Raw genomic sequence first — 21,330 nt, 5'->3', positions numbered from 1 at the left:
TATGCAGGAACATACTTTTGAAGGATGTTGAAGTATGGAAATTCTTTGAATTTTGAAAACTTGAAAAGTTAGCTTTATTCCAGCTAACCTGTTAAGCTGTTCAACAATACTGGGCAAACTGCTACTCTTAATTTCGAAAAAAGGTAAAATGAAGAGACTATGATAGAAACATGTTCTGCAAAATACTCCAAGATATTTTCATAGCATTTCATGACGCATCAGGTAGGTTTACTGCTTCTATGCAAATACTCAAGCCTACACTAAGCTGCCGTACTCATCACTGGCAACTCAGGTTCTGATAACTTCCTGCAAGGAAAGGTCTTAAAATTTATCACAAGACTATAATGAGGTTGAGAGGTAAACCACCTTCTACTAAGAGTTGAGAAATGAAACACCCCTGCTCACAATGAGAAGGACAAGAGAAACAAGAAGTTTCAGTTTTCTACTGAATCTTTAGATCTCAGAAGAAGCAGTCTTTATTCATCTAGATCACAAGCGAGTGCCTAAAGCAGTTATCACTATCAATATTACAATTACTAAACAATCATTACAAAATAAGGAAGCTTATTGAAGCTGCTTTCTGTTAAAACTATTTTTGAGAAAATGCAGTAACTCTATGCGTAAGAAATAAAGGAAGTCCTGTCTTTGCTGATTTTGTGAAACCGTGAACTTATTGCAGACTGATATATGAACACTTACAAAATTAAACCCAAGATATCTCTTTTATATTCCATCACAAAAAATGGACAAAAACAGTGTTAGAGCAAACTCAGCTCAATTTGTTTAATTTAGAACACCAGTAGCCCACAGGTCCCAAATGCCAAGTGCGGAAGGTCCCTTCCCCGTGGTGTGACTAGAACTACTGGGCACAGCTTCTGCAGATGATCCACCCATGCACAGCAGGTCTGCCACAGCCTGAGGACACTCACTGGTTGCACATGTCACACTGCACCTGTGCAAATGGCAATCCCTGCCTATTCGCCTCTAAAAGACCCTGTGGAGGACAAAAAAAAAAAAAAAAAAGGCAGCTGGGAAGCTGGAAATAATCCAGAGATCAAAACACCTGACCTAGTGGGCCAGATAAAGCTAACGGGCCACATCTTGGGCACTTCTAATTTAGAAGATGAGTAATAGCCTCTAGCAGAGACTATAAGCCTAAGAATGATAGCTCAAATAAAAAAAAACAAACAAACAAACTAAAATTAATAAACTCTTGTGCTTAAACCAAGACATACTAGGCACAAGCACGTAATATTTGAATACCATATGGCAAGTAGTTTATGCTCAATAACGAGTTGCCACTGTCTGAGGTCTTTTGAAATAAATCTATGACTCGTGCTACTACTGAAGATCTTATTCAAGGTTGACAATAACTCAGTACCTGTTACTCTTACCTCAACTAATAACACCAAATTTTGTCTCTTGGAGTGTATCAGTGTCCCACGCTTTCATACTCACAGTGTTCAGGTTTCTACTAAAAAGAACATTCTACCTACACAGGTGAAGACTGTACTCTCCACGCGTTTCCTGTGTGGCAAAGCATTTTTTTAGTTTATGCTGCCCAAATAGAAATGGTATAAAAATACAGAATTTCTAAATTATGTCCTATACATGAAATACACACATCATCCATAAAACTTACCATCTTTAGACAGTTATTTGTGTAAAACTGAGTACAACAGTCAATAACTCACCTCTGTCAGTATTAGGTACACCTAAATCTATAGTGGGAATGGAGATGTCTGCGTAATCACTGTAGTATTCAATAAGGGCAGCTTCTCTTTCCCAAGTCTGCTTTACAACTGGTACTGCAAAACAATCATTGACATTGAAACACAAGTAACTTGATTAAAATAAATACTTGATCAAAACATCTGTGCACCTTGTTAATTGACATATTCCTACACATGGTAATGAAAAAGCTGTTTCAAATACAGCATCATGGTTCTAAATGTTCTTTTTATTTTCCTACAATATTTGGAGAGAAACAATCTGACATTTTTATGAAAACCAGTCACAGCAGTTTTATTTATATAATAATAAATTTACTTTAAAAAATATGACTATAGTTTCATTCGTATTACATTGAAAATTGTGATGTTTACATTTATGCCAACCAAACTATGGAAATCATTTACTTTTACACTTGCTATGGTAGACTTTATAGCACACGTCAGCATGAACACCATCAGAGATCAATCATTCTTCCAGTATTGAAAATGTCTCATTTTAAAAACAGCATATCCAGCTGTACAGCACATAAAATATTCTGAATCAGAAAAAGAGCAAATGCACCTTTTGAAATGCTACATTTGTGTTATATGCATCATATCTGACAGCAATGTCATGTTAATGCTCAAAAGCACCTGTCTCTGGAGACATGCTCACAGAAGGACATTTATAAATATCATACAACCCATTTTGATCCAATGCAGATGCCATTCAAAGGAGGAGTGCTTAATGCTTCTCTACAAAAGCAATTCTTTTCTTATTTAATTTAAAATTGATCGTGCAAAATTCTAATAATGATGTTATGACTGTTTAAATTATATTCAGAAATAAATAAATTATGGGTAACACAAAAAAAGCCAAACACCAGCAGGGGGTTTGGAAGAAAACTATCAGATTAAAATAATGACCTTTTTCCATTTCAAAAAAATAAGTGGACTTAGATGAGCAACTACTCTGAAACACTGCATTCCACTGTCATTGTCTGCTTTACGATCTTTGACACCATCCAGTAGGTCTCACTGGTAGCAGCTAGTTCTTTAGCTTAAGGAAATATTTAAATAACTTCCCTTTGCTGCTATGTAACTCTGATGCTTGGGAACAACCCATTTTAGCCCCACGCTAGAATCATCCATCACCTAATTTGATGTTTGCTGCTATACTGGGTTTGTGTGGCAAGGTTTCGTTAGTGGGGGAGGCTACAGGGGTGGCATCTGTGAGAAGCTGCTAGAAGCTTCTCCCGTGTCTGACAGAGGCAGTGCCCGCCGGCTCCAAGAGGGACCCAGCACTGACCAAAGCTGAGCCCATCAGCGACAGTGGTAGCACCCCTGGGATAACATATTTAAGAAGAGGAAAAAAAAACCTGTGTGAAACAACAGCAGCAGGAGAGAGGAGTGAGAATATGTGAGAGGAACAGCTCTGCAGGCACCAAGGTCAGTGAAGAAGGAGGAGAGGAGATGCTCCAGGCACCAAAGCAGAGATCCCCCTGCAGCCCCTGGTGAAGACCGTGGTGAGGCAGGCTGTGCCCCTGCAGCCCATGGGGGTCCACGGGGGAGCAGATCTCCACCTGCAGACCCCACGCCAGAGCAGGTGGGTGCCTGAAGGAGGCTGTGACCCTGTGGGAAGCCCACGCCAGAGCAGGTTTGGTGGCAGGACCAGTGACCCCGTGGGGGACCCACGCTGGAGCAGCCTGTTCCTGAAGGACTGCACCCCGTGGGAGGGATCCATGCTGGAGCAGTTCATGAAAAACTGGTTGGAGAAGTTCATGTAGGACTGTCTCCCATGGCAGGGACCCCATGCTGGATCAGGGGACGAGTGTGAGGAGTCCTCCTCCCTGAGGAGGAAGGAGTGGCAGAAAAAACGTGTTTTGAACTGACCGCAATCCCCATTCCCTGTCCCCCTGCACCCCTGGAGGGGAGGAGGTAGAGAAATCGGGAGTAAAGTTAAGCCCGGGAATAAGGGAGAGGTGAGCAGAAGGTGTTTTAAGATTTGGTTTTATTTCTCATTATCCTACTCTGAGTTCTAATTGGCAATTAATTAAATTAATTTCCCCGAGTTAAGTCTGTTTTGCCTGTGAAGGTAATTGCTGAGGGATCTCCCCCTGTCCTTATTCAACCCGCAAGCCTTTGTTATATTTTCTCTCCTCTGTCCAATTGAGGAGGGGGAGAGTGATTGAACAGCTCTGGTGGGCACCCAGTGTCCAGCCAGGGTCAACTCACCAGTTCTTTAAATGAAGGAAATATGTACATAACTTCCCTTTGCTGCTTTGTAACTCCAATGTTTGTGAGTAACTCATTTTAGCCTCCTGATGGAATCATCCATCACCTGACTTGCTGTCTGCAGCCTACCTACTTGCTCACTTTCCTCTACTCTGATCACACAGGGACCTGAAGGATTTGTTATTTGTGACTGACCAACAGTCAGTTTGATAACACTAAAATTAATTGAAAGGTAACTGTTAAGACAGAGTAATACCAACTCAATGCACTAATGGAAACACTTTAATATTTGGAAAAAATATAACTTCACTTCTGTAGCATTGTGCAATGATCAATACTGCTTTTAAAAGTTTTCAGAGAAATGTAAAACTGCACTCAATTTTTGCATAGAGAATCCAAAGGGAATTGCATACAAAAAATTTGTTCATATGTTACAGTGGAGTTTTGAAATGCAAAGCCAGGAATTTCACAATGCATTAGCTCTATCTCTTATGTAATAAAAAGTCACATTACATCATATAACATTGCATAATCAGGCATCAATTGGCAGAGAATGCCACATAAACCTTTTTCCCCGCACCCCCAACTAGAGTAAGAAAACAAAGAGGCAGGAAATTATTTTCTTATTTTGTGGAACTGTTCTATTTAAAAAATGTTTCTAGAGAAAACAAAACCAGAAAGCTTTCAGAAAACAAGGCCCCAGTACAGAAGCATCATAGACATACAAAATGCTTCCAACCTTCACCTGGCAGAAGAGATGCACCTCTAAAGTCTGTTTTACCTTTCTCCAGCCAAGGACCTCAACCTCAGTAGGGTGCTTTAACATACAGAACTATTTGCTATTACAGACTGAGCTTCTCAATTTCTTCGGTGGCGTCCCCCTTCTTTATAGAAATGACAAAATGTTCACTGAAGCGAGGACTGGAGTCTCACCCCAGTTAAATGGTCTAACAAGGAGGCTACTAGCTGAACTGTCTTTCTCATTTCCTTGCTTGTTTTGACTGAAGTGTCACCATCCAGACTAACGTCTACTGTAAACTGAATCCCACAATACTTCAGAATTCCTAACAACCTGTATGTTCCCAAGAAAGAACAACCATATGAAATTTTGGACTAGCTATTGATGCAAATATTTATAAATTTGTGTTAATACTTGTGATCACATAGAAATTTTAATACCGCACTACAGAGATATTTATAGAAGGTCAGCTCTAAGCTCTTTATTATATTTTATCTGTGCTACCTCTAGAACCCTGATGTATGTTTGCAGTCTTGAAATTTTCTTTTATAACCATATATACTACGTGTAAGGAGAGTTGTATCTGAAGTAAATTCTTAAATAAAATTTAGCTGCTTTTGCACATCGAATTGCAAGCCTTAGTGTTGCACTAATGTAGTTTTTGGCATACAATAGAAAATGACTTACCAGGTAAAAAGAGCTCTCTGAAGCTGGCATCCATTAATCTTTCAAAATCTTGAGTAAGATTATCCTCTATTGTATAACACTGGAAGCTGTGAGGAAAGTTCAAGAATTTTCCTCAGTCTTCAACAGGTGTTTCTTGAAGGATGTTTACGCTATCTTTTTGAAACCTTATGTTCTTTTCTGACTTTCTAGATTTTTTGTTTATTTTAATTTTGATGTAAGAAAATAAGCATGGATCCAGAAAGGAGAACTCTTCAGCGAACTCCAATTACAGGACAGTCAATTTTGTTTTGTCAAAAGCTACTTTAAAGATAGACTAATGATTAGGTGATTAAAATACTAGAAACGTGCCTTCAACAAGTGCAGTAACATTAAGAATAAAATTCCATAAATCTTATTTTGAAGAAAAAAACAGCAACTGCCAAACAATCTAAATTTACAAGTGACAGAACTTAGTTTTGAATGCGTTAAAAAAGGGAGATTTAGTTAAGAAAAGAACTTATCTGAATCGTTTCCTCTGACTGTAGGTGTGGCAAAACATCCCCTCAAACTTGGTACAACTACTAGCCATTACTTCATTTTCAATTTTTTTTTGCCAGTAATAATCACTTTCAATTACTTTTATGACCAAACTAAGCCTAAGGGTGACAACATGATGTACCTTGAGTATTCAAGGAAACACAAAGCTCAAGTAAATTCCTGGAAATAAATCCCTTCCTGAATTTCCTTAATAACAAAATGTCTGGAAGTAAACTAGAATGAACTGGTAGGTGGCATCAAGTAGGCAGAATGTCTTCTGTTAAGTTAGTGGATTTGGAATTTTTCCTTCCAAATTTTGTAGACAATGGATCTACCTCAACTTAGCTGAGCCTTACTGTGTATTAGCTGAAGCTGAGTGTCAATCTGTGTCTTTATTTTCCATGCCTCTGAGAAGGAAGGTAATACTCACTGGACGTATCTTGTTGGGCTGTGCTAGTTTTTCTTGTTTGTTGTTTTTACCACGGATATCATGGTTGTACTTCCATGGTGACTAACATTACTCGTATAACACTACAATTTCCAGATGAAACATGCGATAGTGTTGCACGCTTGGGAAACTCTTGATCTGGGCTACAGTTTGGACAAAGTTCTACAGACGACCAGATTTCTATAAGAAACAAAACTTCCCATTCCAAGCATTATAAAACAGATGGGCACATCCAATTGCATAGGGTGACAACAGATAGAGGCAATATGACAGCATAAGCTGCTCGCTCTTTTACTGGAGGGGAGGGCAGGACAAAAGGGAGGAGGAGGGGAAAGACTTTTCAGCTTGTTCAAATTTCTAAATCAGCCACCATACAGCTGCACAACTGTCACTGCTAGTACAATGAACAGAAGTGAACCAATTAGCTGGGGGAAACACACTGAAGAATATTAATAGCTGCTATATTAATTAATATTGCAACAGCTCCAACTTACAATATAAGCTAACTTTATGCGTATTTTTAATTTAGATACTCCATTTTAAGATTTTTGCCAACCAATCGCTAGTGATGAAACATCAAACAACCACAACTTTTAAATGTTTTACAGCACTCTTGAAGAACTCTGAATAGCAAAAAAAAAATTCTACCCAAAAAATAAGCTGTTTACAATTCTGAAGCTTTCATGTTTCTCAGTGGATTCTGCACACAGTTAGTCCCAAGAGCAAAACAGACAGCATATATCAGCTTGTTTTTAAAACAGTAATTTCATAAACTATATTGTATAAAACTACTACCTCAACCAACCAACAACTTACTTCTGTCACCATGAAATTTCCGACATGTTTTTACAGCAACAAAAACGTCTTCCTTTTTCACTGGCTCTCCCTATATAAACAAAATAAAAATTAATGTTTTAATTGCAGGCTCTGCCTGTAACATTTTATAGGATATATATGTCCATACATCTATAATAAAAGAGAAAATACCTTTTCATTGTATAGCATACGAGGTAGAATAGTATACCAGTGATATATAAGAAAGTACATTTCTGTCTCTTGAAAAAAAGTCACTAGTGGTTTAAAATCCCTGAAATAACATTATTGAAATACTTTTTCCATTGACGTAGTATTCTAACGTGAACTAAATCACCTATCATTAGGAAAAGAGAATAAGTAGTAGAACCTGTTGAACTAAGAGTGACTCATCTGAAGAAGAACATTTTCTTAATTTCTTCTAAATTAATCACTATGTAAACATGTTGAACTGTATCCTACTTGGAAAAAGAAGCTTAAATGCTACACACTAGAAATCTCTGAGTTTCCTCAACTGTAATAAAATCATTTAAACACTTTTATTTGTTTTCCTTTTTGGCACCTAGAAATTTCCTCTCCTGGAAGCATGGAATACTTTTTGGCCTCTAGCAACACTTAACCCATAGTATCATATTCTCCGAGAAGTGAAAGAGATGGGTTGTACTTCAATGCAACAAATACTATCTTACATTTTATCTTTAGCCTCAACAAGTTTTAGATTCTCACCTGTGAAAAAAAGGTTATCTGTACTTCAGTATCTCAAAGAAATCTAAGGAGAAATACTTTATAGATCTTGGGCTGAACAAACATTGTGGTAGAAAGATCCTTTAAAGCATATGCAATATTTGTTTGCCAGGAAATATCCAGTGCCTCTGTAGGCTGAAAGCGTATACAAAGATAGATAATGCCAGAACAAACTTTTTTTTTTAACTTATTGAAAAATATTTTCTTAAGGTTTGAGATATTTAAAGTCAAGTATAATGCATTTGAGTAAGAGTCTTACCTTTACTAAGCAAGTGGTATTTAAAATATGGTACTTACACACAGTGGCAGAAAATTACTGAATGTAGTTGCACAATGATCAACCTTATAGGAATTCACATCATCTGTGCAGAACTCAGGCACTGGAGTAAGATGTGGTCCTTCCCCTTTCTGCCAAATATACAGGGCAATCTATGGAAATAAAACCCATTTATATCAGTAATGAAACTGGATAAAAATTCTCAGGGCATACAAAGAAATCATATTACAGGACAAACTTAGCAGAAAAACTGAAAAATAGGGGATGCTGCAGAAGATTTGTCCCTTAGTTGATTAACTAGCTGCATACCTTGCTGTCTCTGTAGATGGCTGAGCACCTGCCTGTCGATGGGAAGTGGTGAATGAATCCCTTGTTTTGCTTTGCTTGTGTGAGTGGCTTTTGCTTCGCCTATTAAACTCTCTTTATCACAGCCCGTGAGTTTTCTCACTTTTACTCTTCCGATTCTCTCTCCCATCCCACCAGTGGGGAGTGAGCGAGTGGCTGTGTGGGGCTTAGTTGCTGGCTGGGGTTAAACCACAATACCATCTCATTTAGGTTTCAACCTCCTCAGAAAATCCCAACTTATCTGCACACAGCCATTTCTGGAACCAGGGGGAATAGAATGGAAGTGCCGGTTTGTTACAGGCCCTTTTAGGACTGGATGCAAGGTTGAGAATACAATCGTATTTTTGAAACTTAGCTTCCAGATTTGAAAAACTTTTGATAGGGTACAGTCACATACTAGAACACAATTAGATGCTAACTTCTTAGCAAGTTCCTGATTGCAACTAGGCTGTCACAACTACACATATACTCTTAGACCACCTCAGCCGCAAAGTAAAAACATTTAGTTTGATTGCACTGAAAATTGTTTAAATTACTGCACTTTTCCTTGTAATTGAGAGGATGCAGACAACTGGGAGCTGTGAGTACAAACGCGGTCACTACCACTGCTCAGCTGATAGCGACTTGCTAAACCACTGTAACTCAGACACAGGTTCTTTCAATATGATGAGTTTTGTAGTTCAAAAGTTCTAATTTCTCCTTGCCTCCCCATTATTAAGTGGCCTGTTCATTTGCTGTTTTAGCAATGCTTCTGAAAACACAGGTGATCTTAGCATTACAGATGAGTTCAACAAAGTGCTAAAGGGAGAGGCCATTCTACAGGGAAGAAAATGCTTGAGCCTGAGTGGCAGTTAAGACAAATACCGTTGATAGTGCTGGGAGTGCAGGAGTATGAAAGTTACGTGTAACGCATGCATGCTCGTGGTAAGGAGCAGCCAAAAAACCCACACATACACATCTCCAAAGTTATCTTTTTGCTTTGTCTCTACATTCACATTAAGGGATGTAAGTGGTTCTTGACCCTGCCTTGCAGCTGGAAGACTACATAACAGCAAGGGATGGGATTTCTGAAGAGCTTCCAGTACATTTTAGGATCGTATTACTTCAGAATTCAGCTATTCAGAGTTAATGTCTATCACAGGAACCAACAAAGAAACCATGCCCCTGCAGCACAAAGAATATTTAACAACTGTAACTTAACATGAATTGTTTATGAAAGTTCATGATGTGCTAGGATTTCCCACTGAACAATGAAACCTTCAACAGAAAGCCATAGAATGGTGTGAAGCTATCATATTTCAGAAGTGAGGTTTGAGTGCTATTTTTGGATACAGAACTGGATGATGGACTGTTCGTAAATTTAAAGAAATGGATTTACAATACAAGGACAAAAAATAGTCTTAATCTTAGTCCCAGTTCAGTTCTTACGTTAGATATACAGAAAAGCCATTATTCACTTCCAGTTTTGAATAAGCATCAGGGAATATGCTATATATCGTGCAGTTACATAAAAGTCTAAAAAACAATCTACAAATAAACAGCAGCATGACAAAACCCTTTGCCATATTTGTAAGACAGGCCTTCCACATGGAAAGTGACATAAATGTTACAGATATAAGAAATAGGGACTTGGAAAGCAGTAGGATGAAAAAAACCTGATACAGAGCACAATACAACACCAAAGACTAGAGGCACATGTTATTAGGACTCTATCAAACTAAAACATTTCTTAAAACATTTATCATCCTTCATAAATTAAACATTACGCACAATCATTAAAGATAACAGCTTATATTCTTTGATTTGTTGTCAATCTTGATTCACACAAGAAGGATGTAGAGATAAAAATGATTTAAGAAGGAGAATATGGTGATTTATAAAATAAATGAGGGGGAATGGAACTGTCTCAAGGGAGACACAAGACTGTGCAGAAGGAATAACTACAGGGCCGAGGTAGGTTATCAATGGCAATAAATCTGAAATGAAACATATGCAAAGAACTGCTAACAGAATAATAAGTGCATGAAAGTAATTTTGCCAGTCGAGTGATCAACTGTTTTTCATTAAGCAATCTGTGGCACATAAAAGAAATGTCTGTTAATGATTTTTTTTTTTTTTTTTTAAATGACACTACTTTTAGAGGCTTTGTCAGTGCTGAGGTAGACTGGAATACTGGGAATATACGCAGGACTTTGAGGTAACTTATAAAAAGAAGATTAACAGTGTGAAGCCCCAAGGTCTTGCATTTAGAAAAATCAGAAGGAGGAAAGAAACAGTTTGTTGGCTTGTTTTATGTAGCAAAATGAAAGCTGAGAGGGATCCAGCTGCTTTTGAGAAATACATCAGTCAAAGAGGGGAAACTATATGAAAGAACAGCGTTGGCACAAAACCAAGTTCATTTAAATATGCTACCAGTTTATACTCTGCAAATACACTGTAGATTTCTGTTGGAATTGAGAAAGTTTATAACCATTACAGAATAAAGTAGTTTAAAGTAAAGTGTTTGCTTTGGTTTTGGTTTTGTTTTTTTCTAGGCCAGAACCATAATTGATAGCTGGCTTCCAGGAGTTTTAAAAAATTAAAATGAATTCAACATCACTTATAATTTCAGGCCAAAATCAGCAAGCTTATTCCAGATTCATCCTCCTGCCCCACCCTGGGAGTTCACTTTGGTGACAATACAGACATTCTGAAGGCAGAGAAATGAAAAACCTTCAGAAAAATTAGCACTGATACACTTTTAGATTCTCCCCCTCCCCTTAGTCTCATGTTCCTTTCAGTCAACTCACTTATTCTCTGAAAAACCTAGTAGCTATCGTTTAAAACTTGTGCAAAAGTTTAAAAAAAAAAAAGTTCAGACTTGCAAGTTGCAGAGCTGATTGTTCACACAACAGTGAGGTTCCTCAGACTGTTTAATCCAAACTCCATCACATTTAGCTCTTGGAGTCTGATTTAGAAAGGGAGCGAGGCTGGCTAGTATCTGAGATACTATTCAGGTCAGCTTACAATTCATGAATTAGAAGTTTCTCTCCTTCAGAGAGCAAGCCTGAGAAGACACCTTATTGTATACAACCACGTATGTACTCATACATGGATGCTACTTTATTCATGAATTCTTCTATGCTTGAAATATAAAGTATTACAATATTCTGAAGGAAGGGAAAGAAATTAAACATGCCATTGCAGTCAATTTAGCAATGTCTAAGAAAAATCTGTTATTTCCATTATAATTTATCACCATTCAAATATACAGATTTGAGACACTTTTTTCTTTCATCACATCACTGCTTACCTCATGCTTTAAATCTATTGTGAAGTCTGACTTGAGTGGTTGACTTTTCAACTTCTTTGCAAGCCTATATAATTAAAGATGAAGAAATTTACTCAAAAAAATATTTTAAAAAATAATCACTAGTATACGCAGCAAAGTGTGGCTGGTATTATTGGCCATCTTATAAGGAAAAAAAAAAAAAAATCACACTTCTATATGTATTGCCCCAAGAAGCAACTTATATTTCTTTTTATTTTTAATTTTTTTTTTAATCTGAGCACAGTGTGATGATGTTTTATTTAGTTTTCAGTACACACATTTTGATACATTCTTCCTGCCCATGAATCAAGTTCTCATCTGGTGTGCATGAAGAGTCTGGCATAACATTTTCAACAGATTATAAGCAGCGGCACAATTGAAGCTCAATATTGATCAGCATCTCGAATTTCAGGTAATATTCTCTTTTTATGTATTCCAAAGCACAGTATTTAGGCACCTTTGATTTATGAAAATATCAATCCTTGCTATAGGAAGATGCATTCAACTTATGAAATCTATGAACTTTTAAAATCTCATTTAAAAACTAAGCATCTGATCTGAAATATCTAGGTTGTCTCTATAGCATGAGAAACACTTCTAGAGGGCAATGCAATCACTGTAAGATACAGGAATAAAACTGCTGTCTGGTGGAGAATACATTTTTAAAATGGTAAGTGATGGTATTGAACTAATTGAATGACTAGTACTGGACAACTGTTAACTAGCTGACGTGACGTTAAATTTTAGACAGGCAGAGTGAAGCAAAATAAATCACACACAGAGCAATGATACAGAAATCTGTTTCTATACCCTTGCCTACTAATGAATTCTTAAGCGCTTATTTATAATAATTATGCTTGGAATGTGTAGAATAAGGAAGAAACGGAGTTTTATCACAGCAATATTTTCTGGGTAAGTTTACAGTGGGAGCACAAGTCTATGTATGCATACCCAGGGCGAGTTGTGCATTCCTGTGCCTGGCTGAACATCTTGCTATGCAACTTAGGTCCTCAAACTGAAGTAGCCTTACACGTATCAGCATGGGTGCTGATAATACAGGTGGCAGCAGCAAAAGCTCAGTGCAGGCTCCCAAGTCGACGCCGTGAGAGGCCAGCCTGCACTGGCTGGGTACATCCCAAGCTGTCTGCCATAGCCAAGCTGTAATCAGCAGCTTCAATTCAAAGACAGCTCAAAATTCAAACACGGCTTTGCATATCTACATGATCTGCAGTAAGACCTTCAACTGTATTGCATGAATACCTTCATCTTTTACAGAAAATATTATTTCATATTAAATCACAACTCATTAAAATAATATTGATTCGCACCTAGAAAAACTGTATAAATTAAACATTCTTCATTATCATCAGTAAGCAGGAAGTGATTAAAAATTCAATTCTTACTTGTTAACAAGTGGAATGCTAAGTGCCCAACCAGCTGCAAAATCTGGAAATTTAAAGACTGTAGGATTTTCAGCAAAGGCATAATGGTGAATTATTGTAGATTCTTCATCATACAATGCTTTACCTAAAAACCATTCCTGTAAAGGAATATAGGAAACAATTTTGTTCATCTACAGCATCCTCTTAGTGAAGATGACGACTGCATTCACGCTTAATAAAGCAAACCTGAAAACAAATACAAGGGAAGTGTATTGTTCACAATAGCCTGGACAAAAATTGTACTTGGTAAGAAATGAAACTAAAGGCAGTTCTCCGACTTCAAATACACACTGTATTTTCAAACTCCAGTATATGCCCTCTATTCCACCTGTTCAAAGAGCACTGAATCCCAGAATCTTAGAAGGGCTGAGGTTAGAAGGGGCCTTGAGGTTGTCTAGTGCAATCCCCCTGCTCAAGCAGGGTCAGCCAGAGCAGGCTGCCCAGGACTGAGCAGTCATGTTCTGAATACACTCCACAACCTCTCAAGGGCAACCTGTTCCAGTGTCTGACTGCCCAAACTGACTACTGACTAGACAAGACACTCAAAAGCATTGCATTCAGGAACTTGATATGTATTTCCATTTTGAATTTCCATCTGTCTAGCCTCTTTTACACTAGGGAACTTAAAAAGCAGATTCATTTTAAATACCTTGATCCTCAAAACGGTTAAATGAAGAAGGTCACAAGTATACATTTGTAAAGTAAAAAATTAAGTAGTAGTAGAAGTAGTGGAGTTTTAAACAACAGCATTTAAGAATTTACCACTGACTGCTGTATCTGAAAATAATTAACAGGCTTAAATACTATTTGTTTAACTTTACTATCATCTGTCGTAATCTTTTTGTTTAGGATGGGTATAAACTAAGTATACCACCAAATTTTTGCAGAATAAGGACTGTAACAAAGGGAAAAAAGAATATAAATGTATATATGTAATTTAAAAAAAAAATACATAAACTACTTTTCAGGCCTGTAAGTACAAACAACGAATCAGAATTCTGAATCACCTTATGAGTTATATTAAATCTTTAAAGTGTGAAGTTCTTTACATTATGAGAGTATCAGGTTTTTCTTTTTCTTTTTCTTTTTCCTGACAATTTCTCAATTCCTGACAATTCATCCCTAAACCAGATTCAAAGTTAGGGCAACTGATTTTTCGCAAAAGATTCTCTTTCTCCATACTCCCTGCAATATTTGATTTTTCCTCTCCTTTAAATGGGCAGCTATCAGCAACAATGAAAAATTCCTTCAAGGCATTAGCACGGTTTGCACACTTCACACGAGATAAGTAAGTAATTTACACAAAATTCAAGACAAAAGGGAAAACAACAATACTGTAGAAACATCTGGCAAAAGACCCACGGTCTAACCCCAAGAGGACCTTGCGTCCCAACAGCCATCATTCTAACCCCAAGCAGATGTGGCTGTACAGTGAGCTAAACGCCCCAGCTCCCTGGAGCTGATGAGGAGCAAGGGATGAGACTGGGCGAGGACACGGCAGAGTCAGCGGAGGAGAGGTCTGCACGCACCAGGAGACACCTCCAGCCCAAACCAACTGGCTGTGCCTGGCAGGAGCGCGCCAGAGTGGCTGCCCCGGAGGACACAGCCTGGCAACCCCCCCAAATCTTCCAGCCAGGACTCAGGCTGGCTCCCCAAGAGGCAGTAACAGGGCAGCCCTCAGGAGCTACCAGGGATCCTCGTCTTGCCGCGCACAGACTCAAAGCTGTTGACTGCTTGCCTGCTTCAAGAACCCCACCTCTGCAAGGATGGCCAGGACCCGTACAAGCAACCATGAGCCAAAGATACGGGATATGCCACCCCTGCCAGGGACACTGACCCTCCGAGGAACTGAAACAAGCGTAACATGGTGTGCACGTGCATCTACCCGTGAGGTGCTGAGTGCATTCCCCAGGAATTCCGCACATTTCTCCCCTCTACTTTGATCAGCTACTCTCGATACTACTAAACTGAATATACCTTGTGACTTCTTCAGAACACAAATGCTGAAAACTTGCTTGCTCCTATAATCCCCGTGTGCCTCCTGAGGCTGAGAAGTAGGTGTTCAGCAATCTGTTCAGGAAACAGCCAGTTAAACTGGCACTACCCAATCTATGGAGAATGTAAGGGTGGAGATTTTTTTCCCTACCATTTTTTTAACCACCTTCATAGGGGTTGCTACCAGGTGCCTACTTACTCACCCTTTGATTTATACCTTCCAATCACAACAGAGTCTCTTTTCTCCTTCCTTTACTGGAAGGATTCAATAGCGTTCACTGGAAGGTTTCAAAACCAAACAAAGTATCGGGAGCTAAAAGAAAATGGGCAAACATACTCATTTTTATGCACAAAGATGATTGTCTTGAAAGAATCAAAATAAATCTTTAGAGGCATTTGTGCACACCAATTTTTAACTCTTTGGGCCCCCAAGGCTTCAAAACATTCATAACACATGCACACTATTCCGTTTCAGAAACAGTTAATAAACAGTAACATTTTACTCTGACAGTACCACTTGCAGACAATTTTTTTCTGGACCTCCACTTTGTTACACTACAGAGCGAGGAAAAAATCTTTATTCACCCTAATTTTGCATGCTAATTTTTACACCAAAAAAATATATGGATTAAAATAAACAACCTTACTTTCCTTTCGCTATAAAGCAAAGAAAATTAAACCCATACATATACCCTCCTCAGGCATTCACATAATATTACTTCTGGCAATATTAAGCCACAAATCACAGTGAAGGCATTCCAAGTTACAGTCAATACTCTCCTAGCTTATTTGGCCATAACACTGTTTATTTACTACACTGATAAGTAGGACAAGTCAATTTGTGCAAGCTGGCTTTACAGGATTAGATTAGTTATATATGAAGGAATTTATAAAGTAATTTAAGAAATTATGGTAATCAAATCGCATATAGGCAAAAATGTGGATTAAAAAGAGAATGCAATTTACTGCATTATGGACTACTCCCATCAACCAGATCAGTTAATATATTGTGCTTCAAAAATGGCAAAAATCACCTACCTTTAGTAATAACATTCCAGAGTCTGTAGAACACTTTAACAGCTGAAGGAATGTGATGCAACAAAACTCAACAGGGTCATCAGGGAGGGCAGAGGTGACTTTACCTAACTTGATTAGCAAGTTGATTCTACCCACTCACTTTTGTATCCACTTACAAATACCAAGTCCACAGAATTCATCTGTTTGAGACTTGTGTCTGATACACAGGACCGGAGATTTCAGCTGTCACACCCTCACTGTGTCTTACTATGATATCTTATGTTTCTCAAAGACAAACTGTTCTTTAGACAGATCTTTTATACCCTTTAGGTATCAACAGTTACTAAGTCATTGCTGCCCATCAGCTTGGTTTACTGATTCTCCATATCTTTGGGGGCTGTATTCTATCACCCTGCTAGGATGACAGGAAGAGGAGTGGCACATACAAACTGGTTTAACCTTGCTGCCATCTTCCATTATGAAAGCATAGGCTGAATCAAGCTGCTTTTGAAACACAAAATCACAGCGGGGTTGAGGTTGGAAGGGACTTCTGGGGATCATCTGGTCTGACTTCCCCTGCTCAGGCAGGGCCACCCATACAACAGGTTGCTCAGGACCATGCCCAGACAGCTTCTGAGTTATCTCCAAGGATGGAGACTCCACAACCACTTTGGGTAACCTCTGGGTGCCAGTGCTCGGTCACCCTCACAGTGAAGAAAGTGTTTCCTGATGTTCAGATACAACTCACCATCTGAGTGCTTGCCTTGAGGTCTGTATGTAAATCAGATATTCCTCACTCTTTTTTTAGTTCTGCTGCAGTTAATAATGACCTTGGTTATCAATGCAGGTCATTCTCTTAACATAGTCTCTTTCACACAGCTGTTTTCACTCAATATTACATCCATATCCATCTCGGTAGTTCTGTTACTAATCTCTACATATCCAGATGGAAAAGCTGCGGATTCATCAACTATCCACATGCCCCTTGTAGACCTTTTATTGTGATTAATGTATAACAGCTTTTTATTATGCAGACTGCTGACATTTTAAAATGAATAATGAATGAACTCATGCCAGTCTAACTCACCTTAAATTTTGTGACTGATGGACTACTACTATACGTAAGGAATCAGTTATGGACTGTTACACTAAGATGATGATAGCTGTGTACAAAAGCAAACCAGTTTATTTTCCTTTTAGCGCAGACTGGAACATAGTTTATTATTGCAACAGACTTTACATGTAATGCAAAGGAGAGATCAAAACTGGCACAAGGGTACCATCTAGAACAAAAATTTTTATGTTACCATTTTGAGAATGCATCAATTAGGAGTAGGCGTTTCTGAAACAGAAATAAATGGGTATACCAAAGGCCTAAATATATTCAGTCAGCTAGTCTGAAGACACAGTGTTTAAAAATGCAAGACCTCTGAATTATTATTATTACCATTTTAGAAAAGAATTGCGAGAAATCACGACAAGGCCATGTGCCTCCAAAAGAAGTAAATATGCTAAAGTGAGACCTGAAGCAGAGTTCAATACTCAAAGTAACAACAAACAGGCAAAACATATTTCACACAGGATATTTTGGCTTCTTTAGGTCCAGGCAAAGGACAGTCATCAAGCTGAATTTTTTTCTGAATGCTGAGAATTCTAAACATTAACAGCTTTTGTGTCAGCTGCATTGCTGAATTCACTCTGTTCCTTGCTGACTGCATTTTCCTTTTGTTCTGCAAGTCTTTTGGTGTTGTTTCTTCTCCAGCTGGTAAAGAAAACTGTCATATCACCAAGACAGTTCAAAAACAGAATGCAAATAAAATACTCTAGTATATTAGATCAGAGACAGTTAGTCAAACTAACATCAGTCATTGTGTCTGATGATAATCAGAACTGATGACAGACAAGAAAATGGGGAGCGGGGACCACACAGCAGACTATATTCATCTTTTTACTGATGCTACATCATTTTCAGGCTGTCCACAGAAGGAATCTTTTCTCTGCTCAATTTTAACAGTTCTTCAACAGCTAGACAGGCGCTCATGCTGCTTCATGTTAAATACCTTGCTCACTCAGCTTCAGCAACAGAAATCTATCCCCCCTAATTTAAACTGTTTGGATACAGATTTTCCAATGTTTGGAGCTCTGAGCCATCCAGGCTGTGTTATAAAACTGAATTATGGACCACAGAAACTGTTCTGTAACTAGGAATTCCAAAATTCTACATTCATAATTTTGTACTTAAATTGATTCCACATGTTTAATCTAAAAACCCATTCAAGCACATTCAAAAGAAAGTTAAATATCTAAATTTTTATTTCACCTTAGACCCGTCAAATCTTCCAAGTGTTTCTAGCAGCTTTACAACTTGTATTCTTGTATCTTCTTCACAGAAGAAAATCCATGAGGAGTTGCTACCATAGGTAACAGACAAGCTAACAAAAGAAATTAACATTTTACTAATAAACTGGCTTATGAACAGAATGATTGTTTCAATCCACATTCCCCAAATATAAGTACTTTGCAACCAATTATACATTTACACAGAAACAGAAATTTTTACTACTAAATTAGAATTACGTATGAAATGACTACATTGAATGAATAAAGATACTGCTTCTGCTGCTATCTATTTATATAGCACCAGTTATTTCAGAAAGAAGGGAAAAGAGATACATAAAGAATGTCCACTCAGAAATGTATGGGTAGTACAGGTCTAACAGCCACCTATGAATTCAGAAGTTTACAGACAGCAGTTTAAGTTACCTTCCACTCTGTACCTTAACTTTCTTCCAAGGAGCCCCACTGCTGGGCATCTAACACCGTCGAACCAATCATGAAGATGCCTAATGACAGGTTTTCTCACTGCTGCTCCACACTGATCATCACCAACCTAAAAACTTTGTTAGCTTTTTCAGTACAGTGAAACTACACAGATTGAAGGGACTCACCTACCTTCCTCAAAACTAACAGTAATCTCAATGCAGGATTCTCAACTCCTTCAGAAAATTCTCATTCCTTATTTCTCTACTCCTCTCTGCTTAATTCTTCCACTACTTAATAAAACAAAGCCTTATTAATTCATGACAACGTAATGGGGGGGGAATCAATCTTTTTCTGTCCAGTTTCCTTTGCACAGCTTTTACGTTGATTTAATTAAACAAATCATCTGAAGAGAGGGATAAGAAAATGATCAGCTATAAACATCACAGATTTCTTCCTCTACAGCATTGTCTACTGATAAAATCAGCAATGAAAATAAACAGCAGAAATATAAGTCAGCAAAAATGAGTAAAAAAAAGGGCAATGGGCGCATTTATGTTTTAGAGAATGGTATTTGCCTAAAAAAAAAAAAAAAACCAAAAAAACCCTCCAAATATCAAACTCACTAGCTGAGAAATACTTATGCTATAACAAGTGATACCTGCCCCTGCAGGTCTTTTAATTACATGCTGGAAGCACCAGATGGTTGCCAGGTGCTAAACTAGTTCAGTCTTTTTTCATCTGGGACAAGTCATTGTGCTGGGTTTGGCCAGGATAGAGTTAATTTTCTTCACTGGGGCTTGTATGGGACTGTGTTTTGGGTTGTGATGACAACAGTGTTGATAACACAGAGATGTTTTTGTCACTGCTGGCACAGAGCCAAGGCCTTTTCTGCTTCTCACCCCACCCAACCAGCGAATGGGCTGGGGCTGCACGAAATGGTGGGAGAGGACAGAGCTGGGACAGCTGATCCCAACTGACCAGAGATATATTCCATAGCATATGAGGTTATGTTCAGCAATAAAAGCTTGGGGAGCAAGAAGAAGAAGAAGAAGAAGAAAGGTGGGTGGTTCATAGGGACAGTGTTTCTCTTCCCATGTAACCATTACACCTGATAGATCCCCACTGTCCTGGAGATGGCTGAGCACCTGCCTGCCGATGGGAAGTGGTAAATTAATTCCTTGTTTTGCTTTGCTTGCATGTGTGCAGCTTTTGCTTTACCTGTTAAACTGTCTTTATCTAAACCCATCAGTTTTCTTACTTTTACCCTTCTGATTCTCTCCCCCATCCCACCAGGGCTGGGGGGTTAAGCAAGCAGCTGTGTGGGGCTTAGTTGCTGTCTGGGGGTAAACCATGACAGTCATCTTCCTATAAATCTACCTTTCCTCTGTGTCTTGCAATGGTATTTGATTATTCACTGCTTTCTGCTTATGATACTTAATATGCTAAACTAAAATAGCCAGAAGAACTCACCCTTCTAGTTCATAAAAGCATATACTTGTTGCCTTCTCAACACTGAAATCTGGGCAACTCTTTGCCGTTCAGGCAAGCAAACAAGATACGATCAGCTGGGAAAGACACTTCCTAGCTGTTCCTTCTAAAACTTGACAAACAAGTACAGAAAGAGTATCAGATAACTGCAGGTTTTTAAATATGTACAGTATTCAGTGCCCTGTGAAGACTGAACACTTTTTTTCGCACGGTTTAGTGTTCAGCTTGAACTTTAGGAGAGAAATATCTGGATTTACATGAAATCAGGTGGGTGAAGGTCAAGAAGAAAACACTAGAATGACCCTCACAAAAAAGAATTACTCCATCTTGTGAATACAACACATACAAGTTCAAAACACCAAATGATCTGTTCATTTAGCTACTGACGGACAAACAGAGTGATTTTCAAGGCTAAGTATTTAAGGCCTGCAGAGAGTCTTATGTAGACCTTGTAGCACACAGGTTTGGAGTTCAGATTGCAAGGAGCCACTAGAGATACTCAGGTAAGATCCAGTTCTGGAGTCATAACTGAGAAAAGGGATTTATTCTCTGCTTAAGGAATGTGGTTACGAAGAAGAAATGTAGTGGACCTTCTGGAGACAGTAAGGGTACTGTGTCATAAGACTTCAATTGATGTCTTATGATTACATCTTCTGAAATGAAGTATTTTGTCCAAGTTAACCTGTGCCCAAGAACTACAAATTAAGAATTGTTATGACTGTTTAGAGGCTGCCTTAAAAATGCTGACAACTACAGAACTGAGGAAAGCCATCCTTCTGAAAGCAGTTTTCAGGTAAGA

General features: G+C 38.3%; 1 protein-coding gene across 2 annotated transcripts in view; it reads right to left on the bottom strand.

Moving 5' to 3' along the window:
- B3GLCT (beta 3-glucosyltransferase) overlaps positions 1-21,330 on the bottom strand; it is a 63,210-nt gene that overhangs the window by 8,752 nt on the left and 33,128 nt on the right. For both annotated transcript variants that reach the window (XM_032982888.2, XM_032982887.2), the window contains exons 6-11: positions 18,601-18,712; positions 13,230-13,366; positions 11,809-11,872; positions 8,192-8,323; positions 7,154-7,223; positions 1,695-1,808 (exon numbers count right to left, since the gene is read on the bottom strand). In XM_032982888.2, coding sequence (XP_032838779.1) covers positions 1,695-1,808; positions 7,154-7,223; positions 8,192-8,323; positions 11,809-11,872; positions 13,230-13,366; positions 18,601-18,712 — 629 coding nt within the window. The remainder of the gene's footprint in view (positions 1-1,694; positions 1,809-7,153; positions 7,224-8,191; positions 8,324-11,808; positions 11,873-13,229; positions 13,367-18,600; positions 18,713-21,330) is intronic.

Source organism: Tyto alba, unplaced genomic scaffold (assembly GCF_018691265.1).
Source record: "Tyto alba isolate M040663 unplaced genomic scaffold, T.alba_DEE_v4.0 Super-Scaffold_2, whole genome shotgun sequence".
Lineage (NCBI taxonomy): Eukaryota > Metazoa > Chordata > Aves > Strigiformes > Tytonidae > Tyto > Tyto alba.
This window is presented reverse-complemented; position numbering and strand designations above follow the sequence as displayed.